Source organism: Lethenteron reissneri, chromosome 54 (assembly GCF_015708825.2).
Source record: "Lethenteron reissneri isolate LAM-NWPU_2019-01 chromosome 54, ASM1570882v1, whole genome shotgun sequence".
Classification (NCBI taxonomy): domain Eukaryota; kingdom Metazoa; phylum Chordata; class Hyperoartia; order Petromyzontiformes; family Petromyzontidae; genus Lethenteron; species Lethenteron reissneri.
In genome coordinates this window covers 6,355,357-6,376,231 of record NC_083832.1, presented here as the reverse complement: position 1 = coordinate 6,376,231, position 20,875 = coordinate 6,355,357, and the positions used below count along the sequence as shown (strand labels likewise).

Here is a 20,875-nt window from a genome sequence, read left to right as displayed (position 1 = left end):
CCTCTTGATTAGACCCCATCGTGTAAAGTGCAGTCTCCAACTTATACGCGATCTACTTCTTTGGCTCCCCTTCCTATGTGCTCTAAAGAAGGGATATTGCCCAAAACGTCACCTATTATATCATAGTCTTTCTAGTGCCACAGTTTTATTGACACACATGTTGAGTTTTACGCCTCTAATTAAGGAACGAAACAGGTGGACTTCTCCACAAGTCTGGCTGTCGCCTGATGAAGCTAGTTGTAATTACCGGTGAAACGTCGTACTCAGATTGTAAATGTTGTGGCTTGGCTCTCCAACACACCGGTGTGCTGTACTAGAGACGAATTGGCACGTTCTGTTTACGTGACAAACCCTTTACTAATTGGCTGTGTCGGGTGGTGGCGGGTTTACCGACACATTTATATATTTACACGATCTAACCCAAAAAACCTGTATTACTGATGTTGAGTTTTTCACAGCATTCAAAGATAAACCGTGGCCAGTCTCACATCTTAAGTTCTTGAATCGATATTAAACAGTCACAATGTATTTGTAACTAACCGTGACGCATGGTAACAATTCTTTAGCTCCTGGATGGATTGAAAGTTCCTGATCAACCTGAAAATGCAACATTTCTTGGCTATATCACCAACATTGGCAGTAACATCACCATCACACAGGTCTACGAGTAAGTATACTCATCGTCATCTCATCTTGTTGAAACATGTGTTTTGTGTACTGCATGTATACAGTACATCCCATTGACCTTCGTGACTAAGTATGTTTAGTTTTATATATAGCGTAGTTCGTGCAAATTGCATTTCACAATCACCAAGGAACCGCAGCCAAGCTGGAAGGCAGCCAGGCAGTGAGCTGCCACCAACATTCACCCAAGCTCTGCTCTCCTCTATATATTCAGATGTTTTACTGGTAGGAACGAAGTGAACCAGCCTACAATAGATTATATCGTCCGTCCGTCCGATGTCCGATTAGGTGTAGCAACATCGTCCCCTACTGCAAACACTTGGCAGGACCCTACAAAAACCTTTAGACTCAGTGAGGCTTTCCTGGCTAAATAAGTGTAACATTCCCTTATAATTCCATGAGATAGTTTTTAATTAAAACACTTAAATTCAAAATTAACTCACAGCGGCCTATAGCCTACAGCTAGGCCTAAAGCCTAGAACTAGGCCTCAAACTCTCTCTTCGTATCGTACCCCCACCATTTCATTTTATTATAGCCATTCATTTGTTCGTTCCTACCAGCCCACCCCGCAGGGACCTGTTAAGACAAGGACACGAGTGGTTATACGTGCGAGATAGAACCGGAGCACCCGGAGAAAGCCCACACGATCAGATTAGACTGCACTTTGCTCTACTGCCTTCTGGCGAGCCAGGGGATGGAACCTCATCGACCAAACATTTGCGTGACCCATGAACCCTCGCCGCTGCCTCCACAGTGCTGGGTTACAGGGCACGTTCGTAGCCGCCACCACCACCACCAGGTGGTTTGACCGACACAGCATGGGGAGGCCTTCATAGGGCCTCATAAAATTTGCAGCCTTCATGCGTGGGTGCACTTTAGTTCTTCAAATGCATGATTACAAACTCCCCAAAAATAGTAGTTTCATTCTCATGTTTCCGATGCAAATCGGTGTTTCGCACGGAAATATATTCTTTACTTTTCAACATTTAGTTGTACTATATATTCTGATGGTTCTGAGTCGGTGTAGGATTTTTTTTGTTTAATTGGGCTCTGGGCCATCATCGAGCAGTGTAATGGTAAGGGGCTGTAAAGTTTTACAAACAGAAACGCTAACTAATCCACTCTCTTTTCATCGGAAAATCCTAAAATTCGCTGACACCCCTTTTCCCCTCCCTGCGGTCCACAAAACAAATTTCACTCAGGGAAAAAAAAAACTCCAAAACAATTTATATATTTCTCACGGATTTTAGGAGTCACTTGACTAAAACCTCCCCTCGTTTGCAATCCTTTACAACACGATGGCGTGCCATTCACGCCAACAAGGAGATGGATTTGTTCTTACTCTTTGCATAAACTTTATACATTTATATGTTAAACCTTGATTTTGAGCTTTCGTGACTGCAGGAATTACTCTTTGGTTCTTTCGGTAAAGTCACGTAGAAAGAAAATAATAATTAATTAATAACATACGACGTTTCGATTGCAACACAAGCAATCATCATAAGGTATAAATGAAAGAGAAAACAAACCTAGTAAACTTACAAATATAATGCAATACAACACAGATAGTCGGCTAACATAACAGTCAACACCCTACCTGGTTGATTACATTCTTCCAAAGAGTGCTGAATCTGAGAGAGAGACAGAACACAGACACGGAGACACACAGACAGACACACAAGCAGAGAGAGATAAACACAGAGACACAGAGAGAGACACACAACATAGGCACACAGAGAAACAACGCCTCTGTATCGAGGCCTTAAATAGAGAGAGAGGGGGGCAGAGAGGGGGGGGGGTAGAGAAATTAGCATGTCAATGAGAGATTTGGAGCTTTCGTGACTGCAGGAAATAATAGAATAACAACGCGAGGACACACAGGGTTAGAGAGAGAGAGAGATAAAACACACATAATCAAACAAACTTACTAAAATTTGGAAATGTATTTATATTTTGATTTAAAGCTTCCGTGACTGCAGGGATTCGTATTCTTGGTGCTTTCGGTAAAGTCACGTAGAAGGGAAATAATACAATAATAAAAATAAAATAAAATAATACAAATATTAAACAATACAATTCTCACGATGTTTCGAAACGTCGTGAGAATTGTATTGTTCAACATTATTATTATTTTATTATTTCCCTTCTACGTGACTTTACCGAAAGAACCAATAATATGTATTTATATGTCTCAGAAGAATATTGTGGTGTGGTGTCCACAACGGCATTGTCTATGATACATTCTTGGCCTTCACCTTGAAAAGAAACTACACACAAAGATAGCTAAACTGGAATGTACAATTATTTACGTGTTATGTGTTAATCTGTAAATCATCGTCAATGGTTTATGGTTGCCATTTTCACTTTTTAGTCAAACATTCCCCTGTTGCAGCATTGTCTGCGTGTTTTTATTTCACTTTGAAACAGGGACTGCAAGCGTGACGCTGCAATCTACTCCACATTGAAAATGGATCAATTTCAGAACCTGGATGACCTCATTGATATTCAAGAGGTATTCAAAGTCGATGTGTCTCTTCGCGCTGGAATGAGTTGTTTTGTATGCACCCAGGGGCGGTTTCTTCATTAGGGCGATTGGGCGACGTACCACCAATCTCAGCCGTTACTGTGCCTCTGGATATAGTCCAATCAGCGTCATGTCACGTTCTGTGGAGTACCGCCTCTTTTTGGGCGATTTCACTCTGGCTGAGAATCGCCCAGAGTGTTCCCATAGACTTACATTCAAAGATGTTTTTTTTCGAACGGCGGGCGCTGCAATGCATTCTCTATGGCTTCCGGGAGGGCTCGCACTAACGTGCTTACGTCATCATACGTAAGCACGTTTCAGTCAACAATATTATTTGTTGCTACCTAGTGGAATCTTTAATAAAAGATACTGAGTGGATTGTAATAATAGTGAGTATAGAAACAAACAATATGTATTGTAAGAGTCACTTTAATTTTCATTAATATTAAAGAAGTGAAGTTGCCTTTACATGCTTAAGCTGTTAATTTATCCATTGCATGGGTGGACCAAACATCCAAACATTTGCCCCCCCTGAGAGATTTTGCAGGAGCCGCCACTGTAATGCACCACTCCGCTACGATTCGCACACTGGACTTGCACTACCGGGGTTCGCCGGTTTCACCTCCCTGCTTCGGGAGCAGGACACGTGGGTCACGTTTGTCGAATTGCCCTCCCGCCTCTCGTCAACTCAGCGGCATAAGGGGCCGTCCATAAATTGCGTCACGCACCTGGGGGGGGGGGGGGGGGGTCAGACATTTGTGACGATGTGTGACGAGGGGGGAGGGGTTTGAGAAATGTGACGTCACATCAAAATGCGCAACTTTAAATACATATCAACAACACGTTCTACTTAATTAAATCTACTTAAATTTCGATTTAAAGCTTTCGTGACTGCAGGGATTCACGTAGAAGGGAAATAATACAATTTTATTATTTCCCTTCTACGTGACTTTACCGAAAGAACCAAGAAAATAAATCGACTTTTTGATGAATGTTTTCTCCTACAACATCAGAGTGTAGCGCCACATTAAATAGGCACTACAATGACAATAGTTTAAAGCGATTTAAAGCATTTTTTATTTGGGGGGGGGGGGGGCAGAGCTTTGTGACGTAATATTAGGGGGGGGGTCTGACTTTTTGTAACGCCGTGTGACGAGGGGGGGGGGGGGTCAAAAATCGTCCAAAATCGCGTGACGTCATTTATGGACGGCCCCTAACTGCGTACATCGCAGCTTAGTCAATAGTCAGGTCACGTGTGGTGGGATACGGCGTGGGCACTTCCAGGGCTGCACCTTTACCTCTCTGACCTTCGCTGGCCATTGGAGATGACGAGACGGTCACGGACCGAGCGTGGACACGACAGCGGTGATTATAATGCCGATTATTTACCCAGGAAGGCCTCGTCGAACGTCCATTGGGATGTTTTGCTCAGTTTTAAATGAACACGAGTGCGCAAGGGGAAGACTCGTTCATATGTGGGGGTGACAGTTGAAATTCCGCACGGATGAATTCAAGAATCATACGATGGATTCAATAATCATGAATCCATCACCGGACTGCCATCTCCTGGCCAAGTTGCGCTGCCACATCTCGAGGTCACATGAGCTGTCAATCATCAGATGAGAGATTCAGAAGTTGAGAAACGTTGTGATAGAATTACAGACGATCGGGAAAACATGGGTAGCCATTCTCTATTCACTACTTCATATATAAAATGTCCCCTTTCCTTAAATTGCCACTTTTAACGTGTATGTGTATTCCATCTATTCTTAATTTGTCCAATATCCGTCCCAATCACTCCATTGAGACATGTTCTCTATCTCATCTGAAAGTCTCAAAGGGCTATTCTCCATTGGTGTTGTGGCAGCCGATTTCACAATCCTGTCAAAGTGGCAAAGCTCTCAATAGGATAACCATCGTCGACCTATTCACAAAGTGGTACTAATTTTATTTTCCCCGACGAGATGATGGGCTGAGTCAGCCCCTCAACCGGGATTTGAACTCGTGTCCTCCTGAATGCGCCCCCCTCACTCTGCTGTTGAGCCACTCGCCCAACTTATGAGTATTTACTTTTGTGTGGTAGAATGTTCACTGCAAATATTTTTTTATTTTTTTTTATTTCAGAATGTTACGTTACAATTTTTTTCAGTTTTTTGTCAGTATTCCTGTTCTAAAGTCAGCGTGACATGTTAGAACATGCTGTATCGTCGTTTAAAATTCCATGCAACTTCTGGGCAAATTAGGTGTGTCTTCTAACACTCAAGGGTGAGTGTGTGCGTGTTTCGGTCTTTGCAGTACGGTTTCCTCCCTGTTCCTTTTTCTTTATGGTGTGTAGTTTTTTGTTGTTGTTGTTGTGGGGAGCGGTAGTGTGGCCAACACCAGTGACGACTATTATCTGAACCAATACTGATTCTCCCCTAGGTCGACTCAGCTTCAAAATGAGTACCTGATGCAATGTGTCAACATTGCTACAAGGGTGGTCGGGCGTGGTGCTGGCCACCCACACCCTCGTGTACCGTGCCGGCCTTCATAGGTGCTCGCTAACAGCACTTGCCCCAACAGCCTGTTAAGGCTATACGGGGAATCTTTGTCTTCATGTGTTTGCAGTACGCTAATACACCAGTGCGCGTGTGTGTGTGTGTTTGTGTGCGCTTGCAGTACGTACAAAAGATCAAGGATGATATCAGTGGGATCAATGTGGATTTGTCAAGCGTTAACCTTCTGGATCCAGCAGGGAAAGACATAATACGTGATTTTGGCAACTCCAGGGTGGACTCAATTCCCTATAACTTATTTCTGGAACAGGTGAGCATAATGTTTGTTAATTGTTGCTCGTAAAAATAACAAACTCTGTTATTTCCGAATTCTCTCACCGGAAAGTGAGACCAACAACCACTCTTTTGCGTTGTTTTGAAAAAAAATTCACATCTGTACGGGGATAAATCTACGACACGGGTAGAAACGCCTGGTGTCGTTACAGAGACTGTGAGGACTACGGCACTGGGTAGGAAGCCCAGGGCTCACGTCGAATTATCCCACAAGCAGTGCACGCCACAGCCAGTATCAACACTCTGGCAATGCCGACACAAGAGTATCAAACATATATATATTTACATTTTACCAGGTAAGGCCCACTGAGCTATATATAGTTATTTTTCAGAAGCAACCTAGCCACAAATGATAGGTCAACGAAGTGGCTTATCACGTGGAAATTGATCGCAGCCAAATAATCTAAACGAATGTTTCTCAATGTGGAGGGAAAAACTAAAGGATGCGGAAAAAAATTCACGTGGACACGGGGAGAGAGAACGTGCAAACTCCAAATACACAGGTGTCAGGGTCGGGATGGAACCCACGACCTCCTGTATACTAGGAGAGTTAGTTAACATCTCTAACAACAATAATGTGCCCCCACATGTAAAGAAAAACAAATATATTTACATACAATGAGCACAGTATTAACCCCATCCCCCGCCCCTCTAAAAAAATAGCTTTTTGCTTCAAGGTGGATGTTAAAGAACTCATAACGTTATTCTAAAAATTCTAGGCCATGTGAGCCACCGCCATGGTCCGAATTTGAAAAAGTTACCTGCAAATAACTCACCTGGGAAACCGCATTGGAACATAACCCTCACCCCCCCCCCCGACTGAAACACTCTTAAATCCATGCAACGTAGTGGATTGGTGATTGCCTTGCGCTATAGTGATGGCATGACTGTCAATTCTAGATTTGAAGCTTTCGTGACTGCAAGGATTCATATTCTTAGTTTTTTTCGGTAAAGTCACGTAGGTAAAAAATTAAAATTAAAATTAATAAAAGTAAAATAAAAATAAAAATCACGACGTTTCGGAGGCAACACAAGCTTCCGTCTTCAGGTGGAACCGTCACATAATAATCAAAAGTGGGCCGTTCCTGGCCATCTCCCCCCCCCCTCAACCATTATATATACGGAGTGGTATCTCTTGTATCTCTCATTTACTTGATACAGCAATCGTGCTGTGTCGGTTCCTCCTGAAGACGGAAGCTTGTGTTGCCTCCGAAACGTCGTGATTTTTATTTTTATTTTATTTTTATTTTACTTTTATTAATTTACATTTAATTTTTTTACCTACGTGACTTTACCGAAAAAACCTAAGAATATGCCTGTCAAATGCACTAATGTTTTGATTTCATGACACATTGTGTCCTGGGTGCCGGCGTTGTTTGACCTCTAGATTGACAAAGGACTCGTGAATACAAACCTGCCCAGATATGCATTCGAGCTGAGAAAATTCGTACTGAGCGGGGTAAGTTTGCCTTGCATATACAAATACAACAATAGTGCCTCGTAACAAGAATAATGATGCCGTGGTGTCATGGTTAGCACAGCAGTGGGCATCCTTTCCAGGGGTCGCCGGTTCCATTTGATTTCCCGGCACGGCAGTTGAATCAATGGCGCGGCTGTTGAATAAACGGCATAGCAGTTGAATCAATGCCGCAGCAGTTTAATTCAACGGCACGGCAGTTGAATCAATGGCGCGGCAGTTGAAATCAACTGCATGGAAGTTGAATCAACGGCGTAGCAGTTGAATCAACGGCGCGGCAGTTGAATCAATGGTGCGGCAGTTGAATCAATGGTGCGGCAGTTGAATCAACGGCACGGCAGTTGAATAAACTGCATAGCAGTTGAATCAACGGCGTAGCAGTTGAATCAACGGCGCAGCAGTCGAATCAATGGCGCAGCAGTTGAATCAATGGCGTAGCAGTTGAATCAACGGCGCAGCAGTCGAATCAATGGCGCAGCAGTTGAATCAGCGGCGCGGCAGTTGAATCAACGGCGCAGCAGTCGAATCAACGGCGCAGCAGTTGAATCAATGGCGTAGCAGTTGAATCAACGGCACAGCAGTCGAATCAATGGCGCAGCAGTTGAATCAATGGCGTAGCAGTTGAATCAACGGCGCAGCAGTCGAATCAATGGCGTAGCAGTTGAATCAGCGGCGCGGCAGTTGAATCAATGGCGCAGCAGTTGAATCAATGGCGCGGCAGTTGAATCAATTGCGCGGCAGTTGAATCAACGATCCAAGTTTCTCAATTCTCCCCACCCTCAGTCCAGCCAGCAGTGTCAACGGCTACGGTGCAGTTCGTTGACCAGCATGTAGGTCACGTGTGGTTGGGGTAAAGTGTGGTTACGTCCACCTCTTCTGACACCTTTGTTTAGGCGCGGAAGAGTAGGCAAAACATCGAACGGTGGAAGGGCCCTTCCGCCAGCAGTGGTGTGAGCGAGCCATTGCAGGGCTGCACCTTCACCTTGCTAGTCATCTAGTTATTCAACATCACTGATTGGCAAGACTCGTTGCGTGTGATCTCGTTGCATCACTCTGATGTTGTTGCTGTTGTCCTTGTGCTGATGCACCACGGATCTCCCTTGCGAACTCACTGGGTCACTGGCACAAATGCGACTCTCCGAGAAACAAATGAGTGTTGATCGATTCATCGATTTGAAATAACTGTGACGTCTTCGTCTAACACAATGGTTCTTAACCTGGGGTGCACGCTGCATGCCCTAGGGGTGCGAGATGCCCTTTCTGGCCAGATTTTGTTTAGAGGGTAAATCGTGAAAACAAATGAAGCACGGGCATGTAAGTACAACTACTTTGTTTCATCAAACCCTGTGTATTTATTAACATTATACTTTTTGAATGGTTGAGAACCAAAGGGGTGCAAGGGTGCAGGTAAAGGTTGACAACGACTTTGTCGAATAGGTTCCATTGCATGTTTGACAAGTGCAACTCTGTTCGTGATTAACTGCATGTTCCTTGAGAAACGTAATATTCTATTTTTCACGCATCTCCAGCAAAATCTGAGTGGCGCTGTGTTGAGCGGGATTGCCAGCCAACTCGAGGACATCGACAGAGACATGCCTACTCAGGAATTGGTCAGTCTTCCTAACGCTTGCTGCTAGCTACCAGCTTCACTATCGCTCTTACTTTACTCTTGCACGGTCGTTGCAAAACATTTTCGGCCCCCTGTTGAGCGACGACTGGGGGGCCGGTGACGCGGCCCAGTGGCAAAGAGCTCGCCGCTTGTTGCAGAGGTTCGAATTCCAGCGGCCGCCCTGGTCAATGCCGCGGTCTGTAATAACTGCTCGACAGCGGACGATTTTACGATCACCATTCGCAAGCCGTTGTGTCTCGGAGTTAAACAAAATCTACCTGCAAATTGGTACAGTACCGATATAGCTGTCAACCCATACGGTTTACCCGTATTTTTGTGCAGGGAAATTGAGTTTTCAGGTCCATACAGCGTACTTTGCCGTTTCAATACGGGCAAAAAAAAACGCGTCTATTTGTTTGTGTTTCTACCCTGTGATGGGACTTTGTAGGATGAACGTTGAGATTTATAAGGGGCGCGGGGTGACCAATAAGGTCTGAATTGGTCTGAAATAAGAAAGGCAATGATTAGGGGTTGACAGGTATGCACTCTATCCTGGTCTCTGGAGTTAAATAAAATAAACTTGACAATTTGAACTCCCCAACTGCAACTTGGCTGGGAGGAGCGGCGTCGCAACCTATAGAGTGCACTCCTCTAGGAATCCGGCGAGCCGAGTTCGATTCCCGGCCATCGCTAAAATCATTGGCTTGTGGTATCTGAACCAGTACTGGCCTGGTGCTGGCCCACTCTGCCCTCTGGTCGCCAACCTCCGGTCACCCCTTCACTAACCTGCCCTGCTCCATTTTGTCCACCACACACGCGGCCCACCCATCACAACTACCACACCTACAACAATTCACTGCCGCGTTCAATTCCGAACTCGCCGATATCGACGATGCGTAACCATGCAATTTTATCGTGATTAGTTGAGAATATGTGCTAATCAATAAGTACGCCTGTTGACACTGTGTGACTAATATGCATCTTGTGCATCTTTTGTTTCGTAGGATTTGATGGGAGCAAGTATCGTCCTTCTTCAGGAGGATACATCCAATATATCCGTAAGAACGTTCTCTCCCTTGCAAAAAATATGTTAAAATGGCACCTTTTTTGCTAGTATCAAAGTTTGAAAAAATAAGAACAAGTTTTACCCTTAATGGCAATAAAACAGGTGCTAAGATGTTCAAACACCAAATAGAAACCTTGTGCAAGGGATCAAGTTATCTCTGATAATAATATACAGTAAAACTTTGGATTGCGAGCATATTTCGTTACGAAAACGTGCTTGTAATCCAAAGCACTCGTATATCATTCATAATCACCGTTTTTGGGTTTAGATCGCGTTATTTATAAATGTGTCGTAACCCTCCACCACCCGACACGGCCAATCAGTAAAAAAGTGTCACGTTGACAAAAGACAAATAGTTCACTGCTTTAGCCCACCAGTGTGTTGAAGCGTGGTTTCACGCTTCAACACACTGGTGGGCTAAAACATGGTTTCACGCTTCAACACACTGGTGGGCTAAAGCAGTGAACTATTTGTCTTTTGTCAACGTGACACTTTTTTACTGATTGGCCGTGTCGGGTGGTGGAGGGTTACGACACATTTATAAATAACACGATCTAAACCCAAAAACGGTGATTATGAATAATATTGTTCGCGAAAGCCTACGTGTTAAACTCGTATATCAGTTGTGATCACGTGACGCTCGGCAGACAAAACGTATACGTACTACTCGTATTGCAAGACCTCGCTCGTTTATCAAATTAATACTTATTTAAAAAATGTGCTCGTCTTGCAAAACACTCGCAGACCAAGTTACTCGCAATCCAAGGTTTTACTGTATTGCATTGTATTTGAAACTGATTGGCCTACACCAGAGACGGCCATCTTTAGGGCCTGGTCTCACCAGTGTCAGGCCAGTGAACGCCAAAAGACGAACAGTACAAAGACAATGTCACGATCAGAGCATTTATAGCTCGGTGTGAGCAGCTACAGAATGGGACCTTTTTGTTGTTGCCAATACCAAAGTATGAAAACACAAGAATTTGTTTGTATGTTCACCACAAGTACGTGTGCTTAATGCGAACTTGATTCCTACCCCAACACCTCCCGTTTTACTTCCAGAAAGGGTAAAATCTATTCTTATTTTTTCAAACCATACATTGCATGAATATGTTACAAAATATAGTGAAATAACATCGTGCCATTGTTTTAATTAGATAAGTAGATGAATAGAGGAGTGAATGTATAACCAGGCACAAGATAATTACACTGTGTAACAAAAATACATTTTGTTCCTGGGTAGTAGGTATTATTTCCTAATATCTTATGCCTAAAAAGTACAGGAAGTGCCTATTATTCTCCACAAACTTTGCTTTTGTGACCAGGACATTGATATTTTGAAATGTACCTATTTTGAATGAGAAAACGGGTGAATTTGTGTCTTTTCGTTTACGTAAAGTCCTGGTCACAAAAGCAAAGTTTGTGGGAAATAATAGCCATTTTCTACACTTATTCGGCATAAGCAATTAAAAAATAATACTTAGTACCCAGGAACAAAAATTGTGTTACATAGTGTTATCAGACAATAATCTTTCGATCCATATATAAAATATTCGTGTATTTTTTTACACATCCCATCAGCCAAATGGCCTTCCATTTGGAGCAGTTTTGACATTCATTGTATAACTTCAAATCTAGATTCATTATATCGTCAGCACAGTCAGGCGAGCTTGACCAAATGTGAGTGACCTGCCAGATGTATCTCGGTGGGGGGTGATGGGGTGAGGAGGGGGTTTATGGAGTCTAAAATATTTATAATGAGCAGGTAAATACTCTTTGGTTTTTTAGGTAAAGTCACGTAGGTAAAAAAGAAAATATTTTTTTTATTTTCTTTTTTTCTTTTTTCTTTCTTTATCTTTTCTTTTCTTCTTTCTTTCCTTTTTCTTTCTTTTTAACCAACGTGACTTTACCGAAAAAACCAAAGAGTATGGACCCTTGCAGTCACAAAAACTTCAAATCTAGAATGAATGAGCAGGTAAATGTTGCTAAGGTTGTATTTCCCTTAATTTTTGCTGCAGTGAGGCTCTCCAGAGATCCCTCGAGTGGAACCCGTTCTGCCGGCAGTGGTGCGAGCAAACAGTTGCAGGGCTGCGCCCATGCCCATCGAGATGCGCGAGTCATTAATGTGCTCATTCGAGAATGTTCTGGTGTTTATCATCCTTTAGGAATCTTGTGGCTATCATGTCAACCCATGACATACAATAGACACGACTTGAAAAAACACATCCATTCTTAAGCACACGATTGAGTGTGTGTATCGTGAGCTTAATAACGCATTTCAATCGATTTATTGCTGCATCGGCAAAGCTCTAATCGTGAGAGGAACTTACGTGAATTGTGTCTATGGTGGTGTCGTTGCAGAACAAGACGGTTGCTCTGATCGCTCAGCTGGACAATGCGCAGAATGTTCTGACCAACATTTCATCAAGTGTCGTCAATCTTGTACGTATATCATGAATACTGAAAACTGGGAATGCTACGTTCCATGGAGAGATGGGGAAAATAACACGAAGCTGACTGTCAGTGCCGGTGTTATACGGCACGCTTTTGACATCCACCCAATTGTCAAGTCACCCAAAATGAGAGCACAGAGGCTAAGTAGGATTTGACCCTGGTTAGTACTTGGATGGGTGCCCACCGGGGCTTGCCAGGTGTCGTAGGTGTGGGGCTGCGAGATGTGGCCAGAAACGGGACAGTGCTCAGTGTCACCCAAGTGCTCTGTGGGTTTTCTCTGGGTTCTCTGCTTTCCTCCCACGTGGACACCAAAAAGGCCGGGGAATTTGAACAAAAATCCCAAGGCAGGGCCCTCCAGGAAAAAATGAGTCTTGAGACTCAGAAAGGTTTTTCATGTAACCCCATTTAACATTTTTAGTTTAACAACTGTAAAAAAAAATAGAGCAATAGATTTTCATGCAGAAATTATTTGATACTTATTTTGGTTATTTTGCATGTAAACTAAAAATATCTTCCGTTACATTTTCCTTCGACAGGAAATATCAAACTACATTGACTTTCTCATATTGGACTTTGACCTCTACATTGGCTGGATCAAAAGAATGGTGAGGCCACACGTACACATCTCAGGGCTGGCTCGGTGGCTCGGAGTTCAGGGCACTGAGCTGCCACGCTGAGATCCTGAGTTTGAATCCAGGTTTCAGCTGCCCATGATTCCTTCACGTGTATTGAGTTGATGGTCTCAGCCTGGACACCAATGGCTGCACACACACATACACACACAACTTTCCTTTCATTTGTTTCTGCACTTAATCTGGGTGAATTCCAGCTGTGAGAATTCAAATATCGGTTTGACGGTTGTGCGACGAACCTCAACTCTCATATGCAGAGCGAGTGGAAAGTGCTCCCCCTCGACTGTGTTTGCACCAGAAAGCCACTTGAAGGGAAGTCAGAGGCAGTTCTGCAATATCCACTTCCGTGGTCTGTCCCTCTAACACGAGAGCCTGCACTGCAAGCGATCCGATTGGAATCTTCATCTCTCGTGGTGCGACACCGATAGCACGATCGGTGACAATTCAGGGGAAGATGGAAACAACAATGATACACATTGTACATCGGCCACTGATGTGTGTTTAGTTTGGTCTTTAGCTTGTTTGTTTTTAGTTTGTTGTCCTTCCCCCGCACCTTCGTACGGTCAGAAACAAGTTCAACATACATACTGCTGTAGCTGGAAATTATTCAGGTCACAAGGTTCATTGTTTATGAGCGAACCACTGCACCACACTATGTACGTATGTTGAACTTCTTTCGCGCCGTACGTAGCTAACCGTTTACACTATACATAGGTACAGATATACAGTGGTTGAAATGGATTTCCTGTAGAGAATTACGAAATCTATTTATCCTGCAGCCCAAGTTAACCGTGTTTCCCCAGTTTGTATGTTTGTGTTCTGAGAAGTGCATGTGTGGCATAGCGGCCCATTTCAAGCACTAAATATATTTCAATAAACATCACGAAACTGCCTTTGTATATTATTTAAGAAGGGGGTGTGTGGATTTCGGAGACCAATTGTTTAACTTTGACACTGGAATATTACACAGAGCGGCATTCATCTCTTGAAGTGGCTCAAGTGAATGGTTATTTTTATCATTATTATTTTGCACGCTTTCCACCCATGTGTTAAATTGTGTCTGTGCAGATACGATTGGAAATGGGGGGTTGCCTGCCCGTGGCAAATCTTGTTGACTCAATCCACATCATTGGCTGCAGCTGCGTCGTTGATTCACTGGTAAGGTCTGCACTGCCACTGTGTGTGTGTGATAACATCTCCTTTGCATACACTCTGGAAGCCAACAGCAAGATTCGTCCGATGTTTCTAGAGACAGCCGCACTCAGCCAATGAGACATCGAATGTCACAACCGGTCAACCAATGCTGTTGAAATAATGCACTCTCAGAGGGCTCTGTGATTGATGGGAAGTATAAGAACACTTTTATGTAGCGGTACAGAAATGGGAAGGAGGCGGATTGTCTGCTCATTAATATCGTTACACTCTTAAGGAATAATTTTGGTGCCGGTCAATCCTGGACAGGTGGGAAACCCTAGCCTCACCCCTTATTAGACTGTCATCACTGTGCACAATTGACCTTTTTTTTATTTAAATGTGACATTCAGTGAAACTTGCTCACTTATTATATCAGTAGTATTACCGTATAAATCGTCGTATCACACGATCGTGCGAATTCAACTCGAAGTGATTGTCTCTTGCAGAATGGCATTTGGTTTGGCCTGGGATGGGCCCTGGTGTTCTTGTTCATCAGTCTCATTTTCGCCGTCAAATTGGACCAAGTACTTCCGTCGAATGAAAAAAGAAGATGTCTTTGAGAGGTAAATAAGCAACAACAACAAAACCGTGTATAATCGAATTTTTTGAAATACGTATACAGTTTTAAAAGCGTCAAGGCGCAGTACCTGCAATTGCTTTCTCACTGACACTGCTGGTGGAAGGGCCTACACTAGAGGGAGCTCTGGAGGGACTCTCTAGGGCAGTGGTTCTTCTTATCCTGGGGTGCACGCACCCCCTGGGAGTGTGAGATGCCCTTTCTGGGAGTGCGAGACATGCCAGGTGTTTTTAGATGGTAAATCATCAAAACAATTGATGCACGGCCCTGTAAGTACAACTACTTTGTTTCATTAAACCTATGTATTTATTACATACATTTTTTTTACGATTGAGAACCAAGGCTGCAGTAAAGGGATAGAAACACTGCTCTAGAGGGCATTTGGTCTACTCTTTCACCACGGCCATAGGCGGGAGATCCCTGACTACATCCCACCACACGTGACCTGCCTATAGGACCTCCGACTAGCATGGTTGGCTATGTACGGTGCGAAAGAAGTTCAACATTACAGAATTACTATCGACTAACTGTGGTGCAAAACATTAATCCTGCTGGTTGGACAGAGGCAGTCGTGGGAGGGGATTTAGGAAACTTTCCCATTGTGTTAACTGCCACCCCAGGAGATCGAACCAGTGACCTCTAGTCCAACATGCAAACCATTACACCACAGCAGCATCCAGATACGGCAATGGCATAAACTATGACAATATATATGTAGAGAAGCTCCCACGGACGTACTCGGAGATGGAGGTAAGTTAAAGGCTTTCGCCAGGGTTTATTAAAGCTTAACAATAACACACAAGGGTACACAATTCCCAGGGGCAAAGGGTCCTACTCTGAGTCCGGGTCCCTGCCAGCTAGCTCCGGTCTCTCTCTCTCGTGTCGGATCGTGGACTCGGCCGACTCCACCGAGCGGAGAGAGAAGCGCCTCTACGGCTACCACCGGCTTCTCCCCAGCCTCACCATTCGATCCCTCTCTACCCCTGGTTCCCTCTTCACCCTGCTTACTCTACCCGTTCCCACAGTGATCCCGCTTACGTCACGGGGTCTCCCTTAAGTACCCTAGGAGACGTGACGTCATCGCACTGAACGGCACACCTGACGTCACGTCCCCATTTTACTCCTCTACATATGTATAAAACAATAGCAATTAACAATAGATACAACAATGGCATTAAATATAACAACGCCAGTTATCCTTTTGGGAAAGCCTCACAATCTCAAGACCCTCTTTTTTACAGGAGGGTCCTGCATTTGGGATGTTTGACCAGCTCCCACGTGTGAGTGTTTGGTTTGACATTGGAGGAAACCAGAGCGGCCAGAGAAAACCCCAACGATTGTCATCCTCTCAGGCGCATTCTATCCCCTGGCCTCCTCCTTAAGGTTTCGTTGGACATGGGATTGTTTTTTTTAACACGTGCTACTAAACAGCGGATTCATTCGTTGGCCGTCATTGTTTTTCAGTCCGATGTACACGTCTGGAATAAACAAGGCCTACAGCCCAGACCCTGAAGAGTTTGCTTTGCCAAGGTAAGCAAGATTCTGTTCACCGATATTATCGCGAAGGTACTGCCCTGAAACGACTTGCTCATGCCACTGCTAGAAAACGAGTCTCAATTATACATAGCTCCCCTCTCGGAAGTATTTGGCCTACTCTTCCATGCAGCCCAGACGTCTCGGAGGAGGAGTTAGCCTCGCATTACCCCCACCACACCGCGATCTGACGGATTCACTAAACTTCGGGGGACGTGTTCACACTGCTGGGTAGGCAGGTGTTTTCGGGGCGATTTAAGAAACTTGCTCCATCATTTCAACTGCCGTGCCAGGAGATCAAACCGGCGATTGCAAGTCCGATGCACCAACCATTATACTTGTGGGAGTATCACCTTACTTGTGGTCTCCCAGTGAATCCTGATTTGGCTCAGTGTGAACCCAGCGATAAATAAAAATGGCCCAAAGCTTGTATATATTATACAACAAGCATATATGTAATAGAATACTGCAGTGGAATATGGTTTGTAAAAACAAAAAAAGTTATGTAAATAAAATAATAAGATTGGCCTCTAAAGATCGTCATTATTTCACTGAGTCTCAAAGGTTCAATGCAAAACAAAGAATCACTTCAATAAACTTCCTTTGTCCATTCTGCAGACATTGAATTCGTTTTTACCAATGTGTCAGAAAGATTTACAAAATATTTCACGCTTCAAACGGGTCCAGGGTTTACTCGTGTAAACATATTCTGCTGGAGAAAATTGGTCTCGAAAGCCCATAGGCTGATGCGCTAAAGATTGTTTTTATTATACATGGCTCACATGATTTGAGTTTTTTTATTGTGACATCGTTTTTATTAAAGAAAAAAACCCCTCTAAAATCCGAAATTAAGTGAGACAGATTTTGAGATAAACCCAGAGGCTACTTTAAATAAAAAAACATTGAAAAAAAAACACCAATCACAGAAAAACTTCGAGACTCGTTAATGAAGCTCTGAGGGGTAGGATAAAGGCCGGCATGCTTTTGTGCAGAAGCAATTCTAAGGCTGTATACCCTTCCACTGTATGACATTCGGTGAACCCATGCCCCCCTGGATGCCACGTGCTCTGATTGTGCCCTCTCGGTACCCCCCAGCCAACGCCAAATGATTTGTGTTACATTTATTTTTGCAACCAAGCAAAATGTTCAATCCCCTCGCAACATCTCACCAGCCGTGCGGTTTACCACAGCCTTCCACTCCTGGACTTCGTGCGATGCGGCGGTGGTGGATCGGTTGAAATTACACGAAAGTGTTTTTTTGTTTGTTAGATTGATTACATTTTTAATAATAAACCGTCAATGCTTAGCCAAGTGTTATAACAGACACGATGACAATGGCTTTGCGAGCGAATATGCAAACTATCGCATGAGCCCAAAGCAACGCGCTAACAGCACACCGACACAACGCACTAGCGAACACGGTGATAACATGCCTTCAATGTTCATTATGTGTAACTGTAATTAAGATATAATTATTTAACAATTATTATATTATTTTACAGACACCCCCCACCCTCCATAACTGGAATGGCTCTTTCCCCCAGATTGGGCTGGTTTGCTGTATACGATGCTGTGCTCATGAACGTGAAGGATTGCAATGGACTGGGTGTTTTTTAAATCCTTTATATTAAGTTCGCTTGCTTGCTTGCTTGCGTGCTTGCGTGCTTGCTTGCTTGCTTACGACCGTGCAAACCTTTCGGTCGTTTTTTAACCCACTTCCCGTGATCCAATCGAGCTGACATTTTGCACACAGACTCGTTGTGCGAGACAATTAATGTTCGTGAAAAAAACATTCCAAAATGTTACACTGTTTAGGGAAAACAAATTAAATATTTAATTACCAATTGTTTAATACTGCAGACAATCATCTGACCCATAGGTGGCAGCCATCTCAAGCCAGAGGACGACAGGACTCTAGCCGCCACGCATATAAAGGATTTAGAGTGAAAAACTTTGTTTTTACGGGTTATACTTATTTTTTGTGTGTGCTTGTTTTTGTTTGCGTCGTAGAGCCAAGTCGGGACACGGACCGTGAATTCGAGAAAACGCCGCATGGAAGTCATTGCCCTGCCAAGCGCAGCAACCGTTCGTTAGAGGAAATAATATCCTGGGCAATGTACATTTTTAATTTGAGGAATTGCGAAGCTTGTTCTGGAAATCACGCACTAATTTCACGCTTTTAATATATCCGTTGTGTCCGATTAAACGCTTCAGTTGATTTTCGTTACGTTAATCCACGGCAATTGAAACTCGAAATCAGTTGTGTTTCACTTGCAAACAGCAACACGAATGACTTGAATTTTTGCTCTTGAGAGTGTCATTTGTTTTATTCGGTGCGCATGTGATATGGAACTTTATAACCATTATTTATTTTAGTATTCGTTATTTAAAAAAAAACGAAACCTGGCGTTTCAGCGCTCTTCAAATAAACACGTTCGTACATGGCGTGATGTCACGTGTGCAGTCCGTATCGATTCTAATTTGGAATATATACACGGCGAACCTCTAGACTAATCAGGGGTTATGCGTGGGAGCGATGAAATGGACAAAACAGAAATACGTACGATGCAAAACTCATGCTAATCAGGCTACGTAGCAGCAAACAAATGTATTGTTCAACCACTCGGTCGGTTTATTTTGGGTAAGGCCCATGGAGCTCAGACGCTCTGTTTTTCATTGGAGATGCGGCCAAAAAAAGGCCGAGTGTGTTGCATGGAAGATGCATGGTTTACGGGGGTCGCATCGAACAAAAACTGGGGAAGTATTTAAACTTGACCAAGGGATGAGAAATGCACTCGGCAGAAGAACGCAAATCTAGTGAGCGATCGAATGGGGGGGGGGGGGGGGGAGACGGATCCACATAGAATGTGTCATCTCATGTCTACTGCTCCTCATTGCGAGAGAGGATCACCTTGCTGACAGAACGAGGATGCACAGCGATGAGCACAAAAGAACATGCAATGACACATTTTCTGTTTAGTTTTGTTTTGCAAGTACGGTTAATCCGTAACCCCCCCCCCCCGCCCCCCCGATAACGGAGAGTTAACTTGCAATCAAAAGGTTCTCTATCTGATTAAATTAATGAAATGTACGATTGTTTTTTTATCAGCACGCATTACAGGGTTATGTTATTTAAATAACGGGAGCCTGTTGTGTATCACGCATATCACGTCCTCAAGCTGAACGGTAAACATTGTTCAAGATAAAGATCCCCCGTATAGCCTGTAACAGACTGCTGGGGCAAGTGCTGTTAGTGTGCAGCACCTATGATGGCCGTGAGTGGGAATCGAACTCGGGTCACCTGGTTCGAAGTGCAGCGCGCTAACCGCTTTGCCACCGCTCCCCCCTATTTGTATCCACATTCACAGTCATCCAATGGATCTGTCAGTCACAGTGCTGAACAGTCTTTCATGATTGCAATGAAGCCAACAGCATACATGAAACCTCATGAAAGATCTTGAATTGAAATCAATTTTACTCTCAACTAAATCATAACATCGATGATGTCAATTGTGTGTCCCAGGGGAAAGCCTCACTGAGTCTCCAATGACCAAATCACTTGGCGACCGTATTTCGTGCAACTTAATGACCGTCAGTTGAGAAGAGGGGGCCCCTCCCGTACTCTCCTCGCCACACCTTCTGTCTCGGCCTCGCTGTGCGCTGCGTTGCACCGCTATCCGAGTAGTTAACCTCGCATCCAATAAACCTTTAAAGCCAGGGTGAACATCCGACTCCAAAACGTAATTTATTGAATTGAACGAGGTGAAACCGATGGAAAAAGCCAGCACAGATACAGCATCTGTTAATACTTGGAAATATGAATACAATGAATGAACACTACAGCATCATAACATTGTCTTAGATAACCTGAAACTCAACAATATATCCTGGATGGGCCAGGCACCTACATTAGTACTGAACAGCTATACAAGAGAATAAGCTGTGTTAAATAAAGGCACATCGTGTAATCATCACACTTCACCTCAAATGTACAGCACTGCATAAAACACTGAGCTGTGGATGAGACATTTCACCATCCTTGCTCTCAAGATCATAATATAGTTACTTGGGTACAAGTTTGACTCGACTAATTCAATTACAAGTAACATTCACAATAAGGCAAGTTGCAGGCTTCGTTGTTAACTAGGCCTCGTATTTATTATAACAATTTAACTGCATTATAAAAGGCATTTACAGCATTATAACTGTAATTCTAACATTATAACAGTGTAATGCGAGCATAAACCGGGTTCGCTGCTGGGCCAATCATACGGCCCGGGGTATTGGGGGGCGGAGCCC

General features: G+C 43.7%; 1 protein-coding gene across 1 annotated transcript in view; it reads left to right on the top strand.

Annotated features, from left to right (window-relative positions):
- The window catches only part of LOC133356421 (prominin-1-A-like), a 48,147-nt gene extending 29,126 nt beyond the window's left edge, over positions 1-19,021 (top strand). The window contains 13 exon segments of the mRNA XM_061573938.1: positions 567-667; positions 3,113-3,197; positions 5,868-6,014; positions 7,425-7,496; positions 9,044-9,124; positions 10,128-10,181; positions 12,548-12,628; positions 13,177-13,245; positions 14,341-14,430; positions 14,913-14,984; positions 14,986-15,029; positions 16,508-16,573; positions 18,587-19,021. Coding sequence (XP_061429922.1) covers positions 567-667; positions 3,113-3,197; positions 5,868-6,014; positions 7,425-7,496; positions 9,044-9,124; positions 10,128-10,181; positions 12,548-12,628; positions 13,177-13,245; positions 14,341-14,430; positions 14,913-14,984; positions 14,986-15,029; positions 16,508-16,573; positions 18,587-18,611 — 987 coding nt within the window. The 3' untranslated portion in view covers positions 18,612-19,021.
- Positions 19,022-20,875: the final 1,854 nt, after the last annotated feature.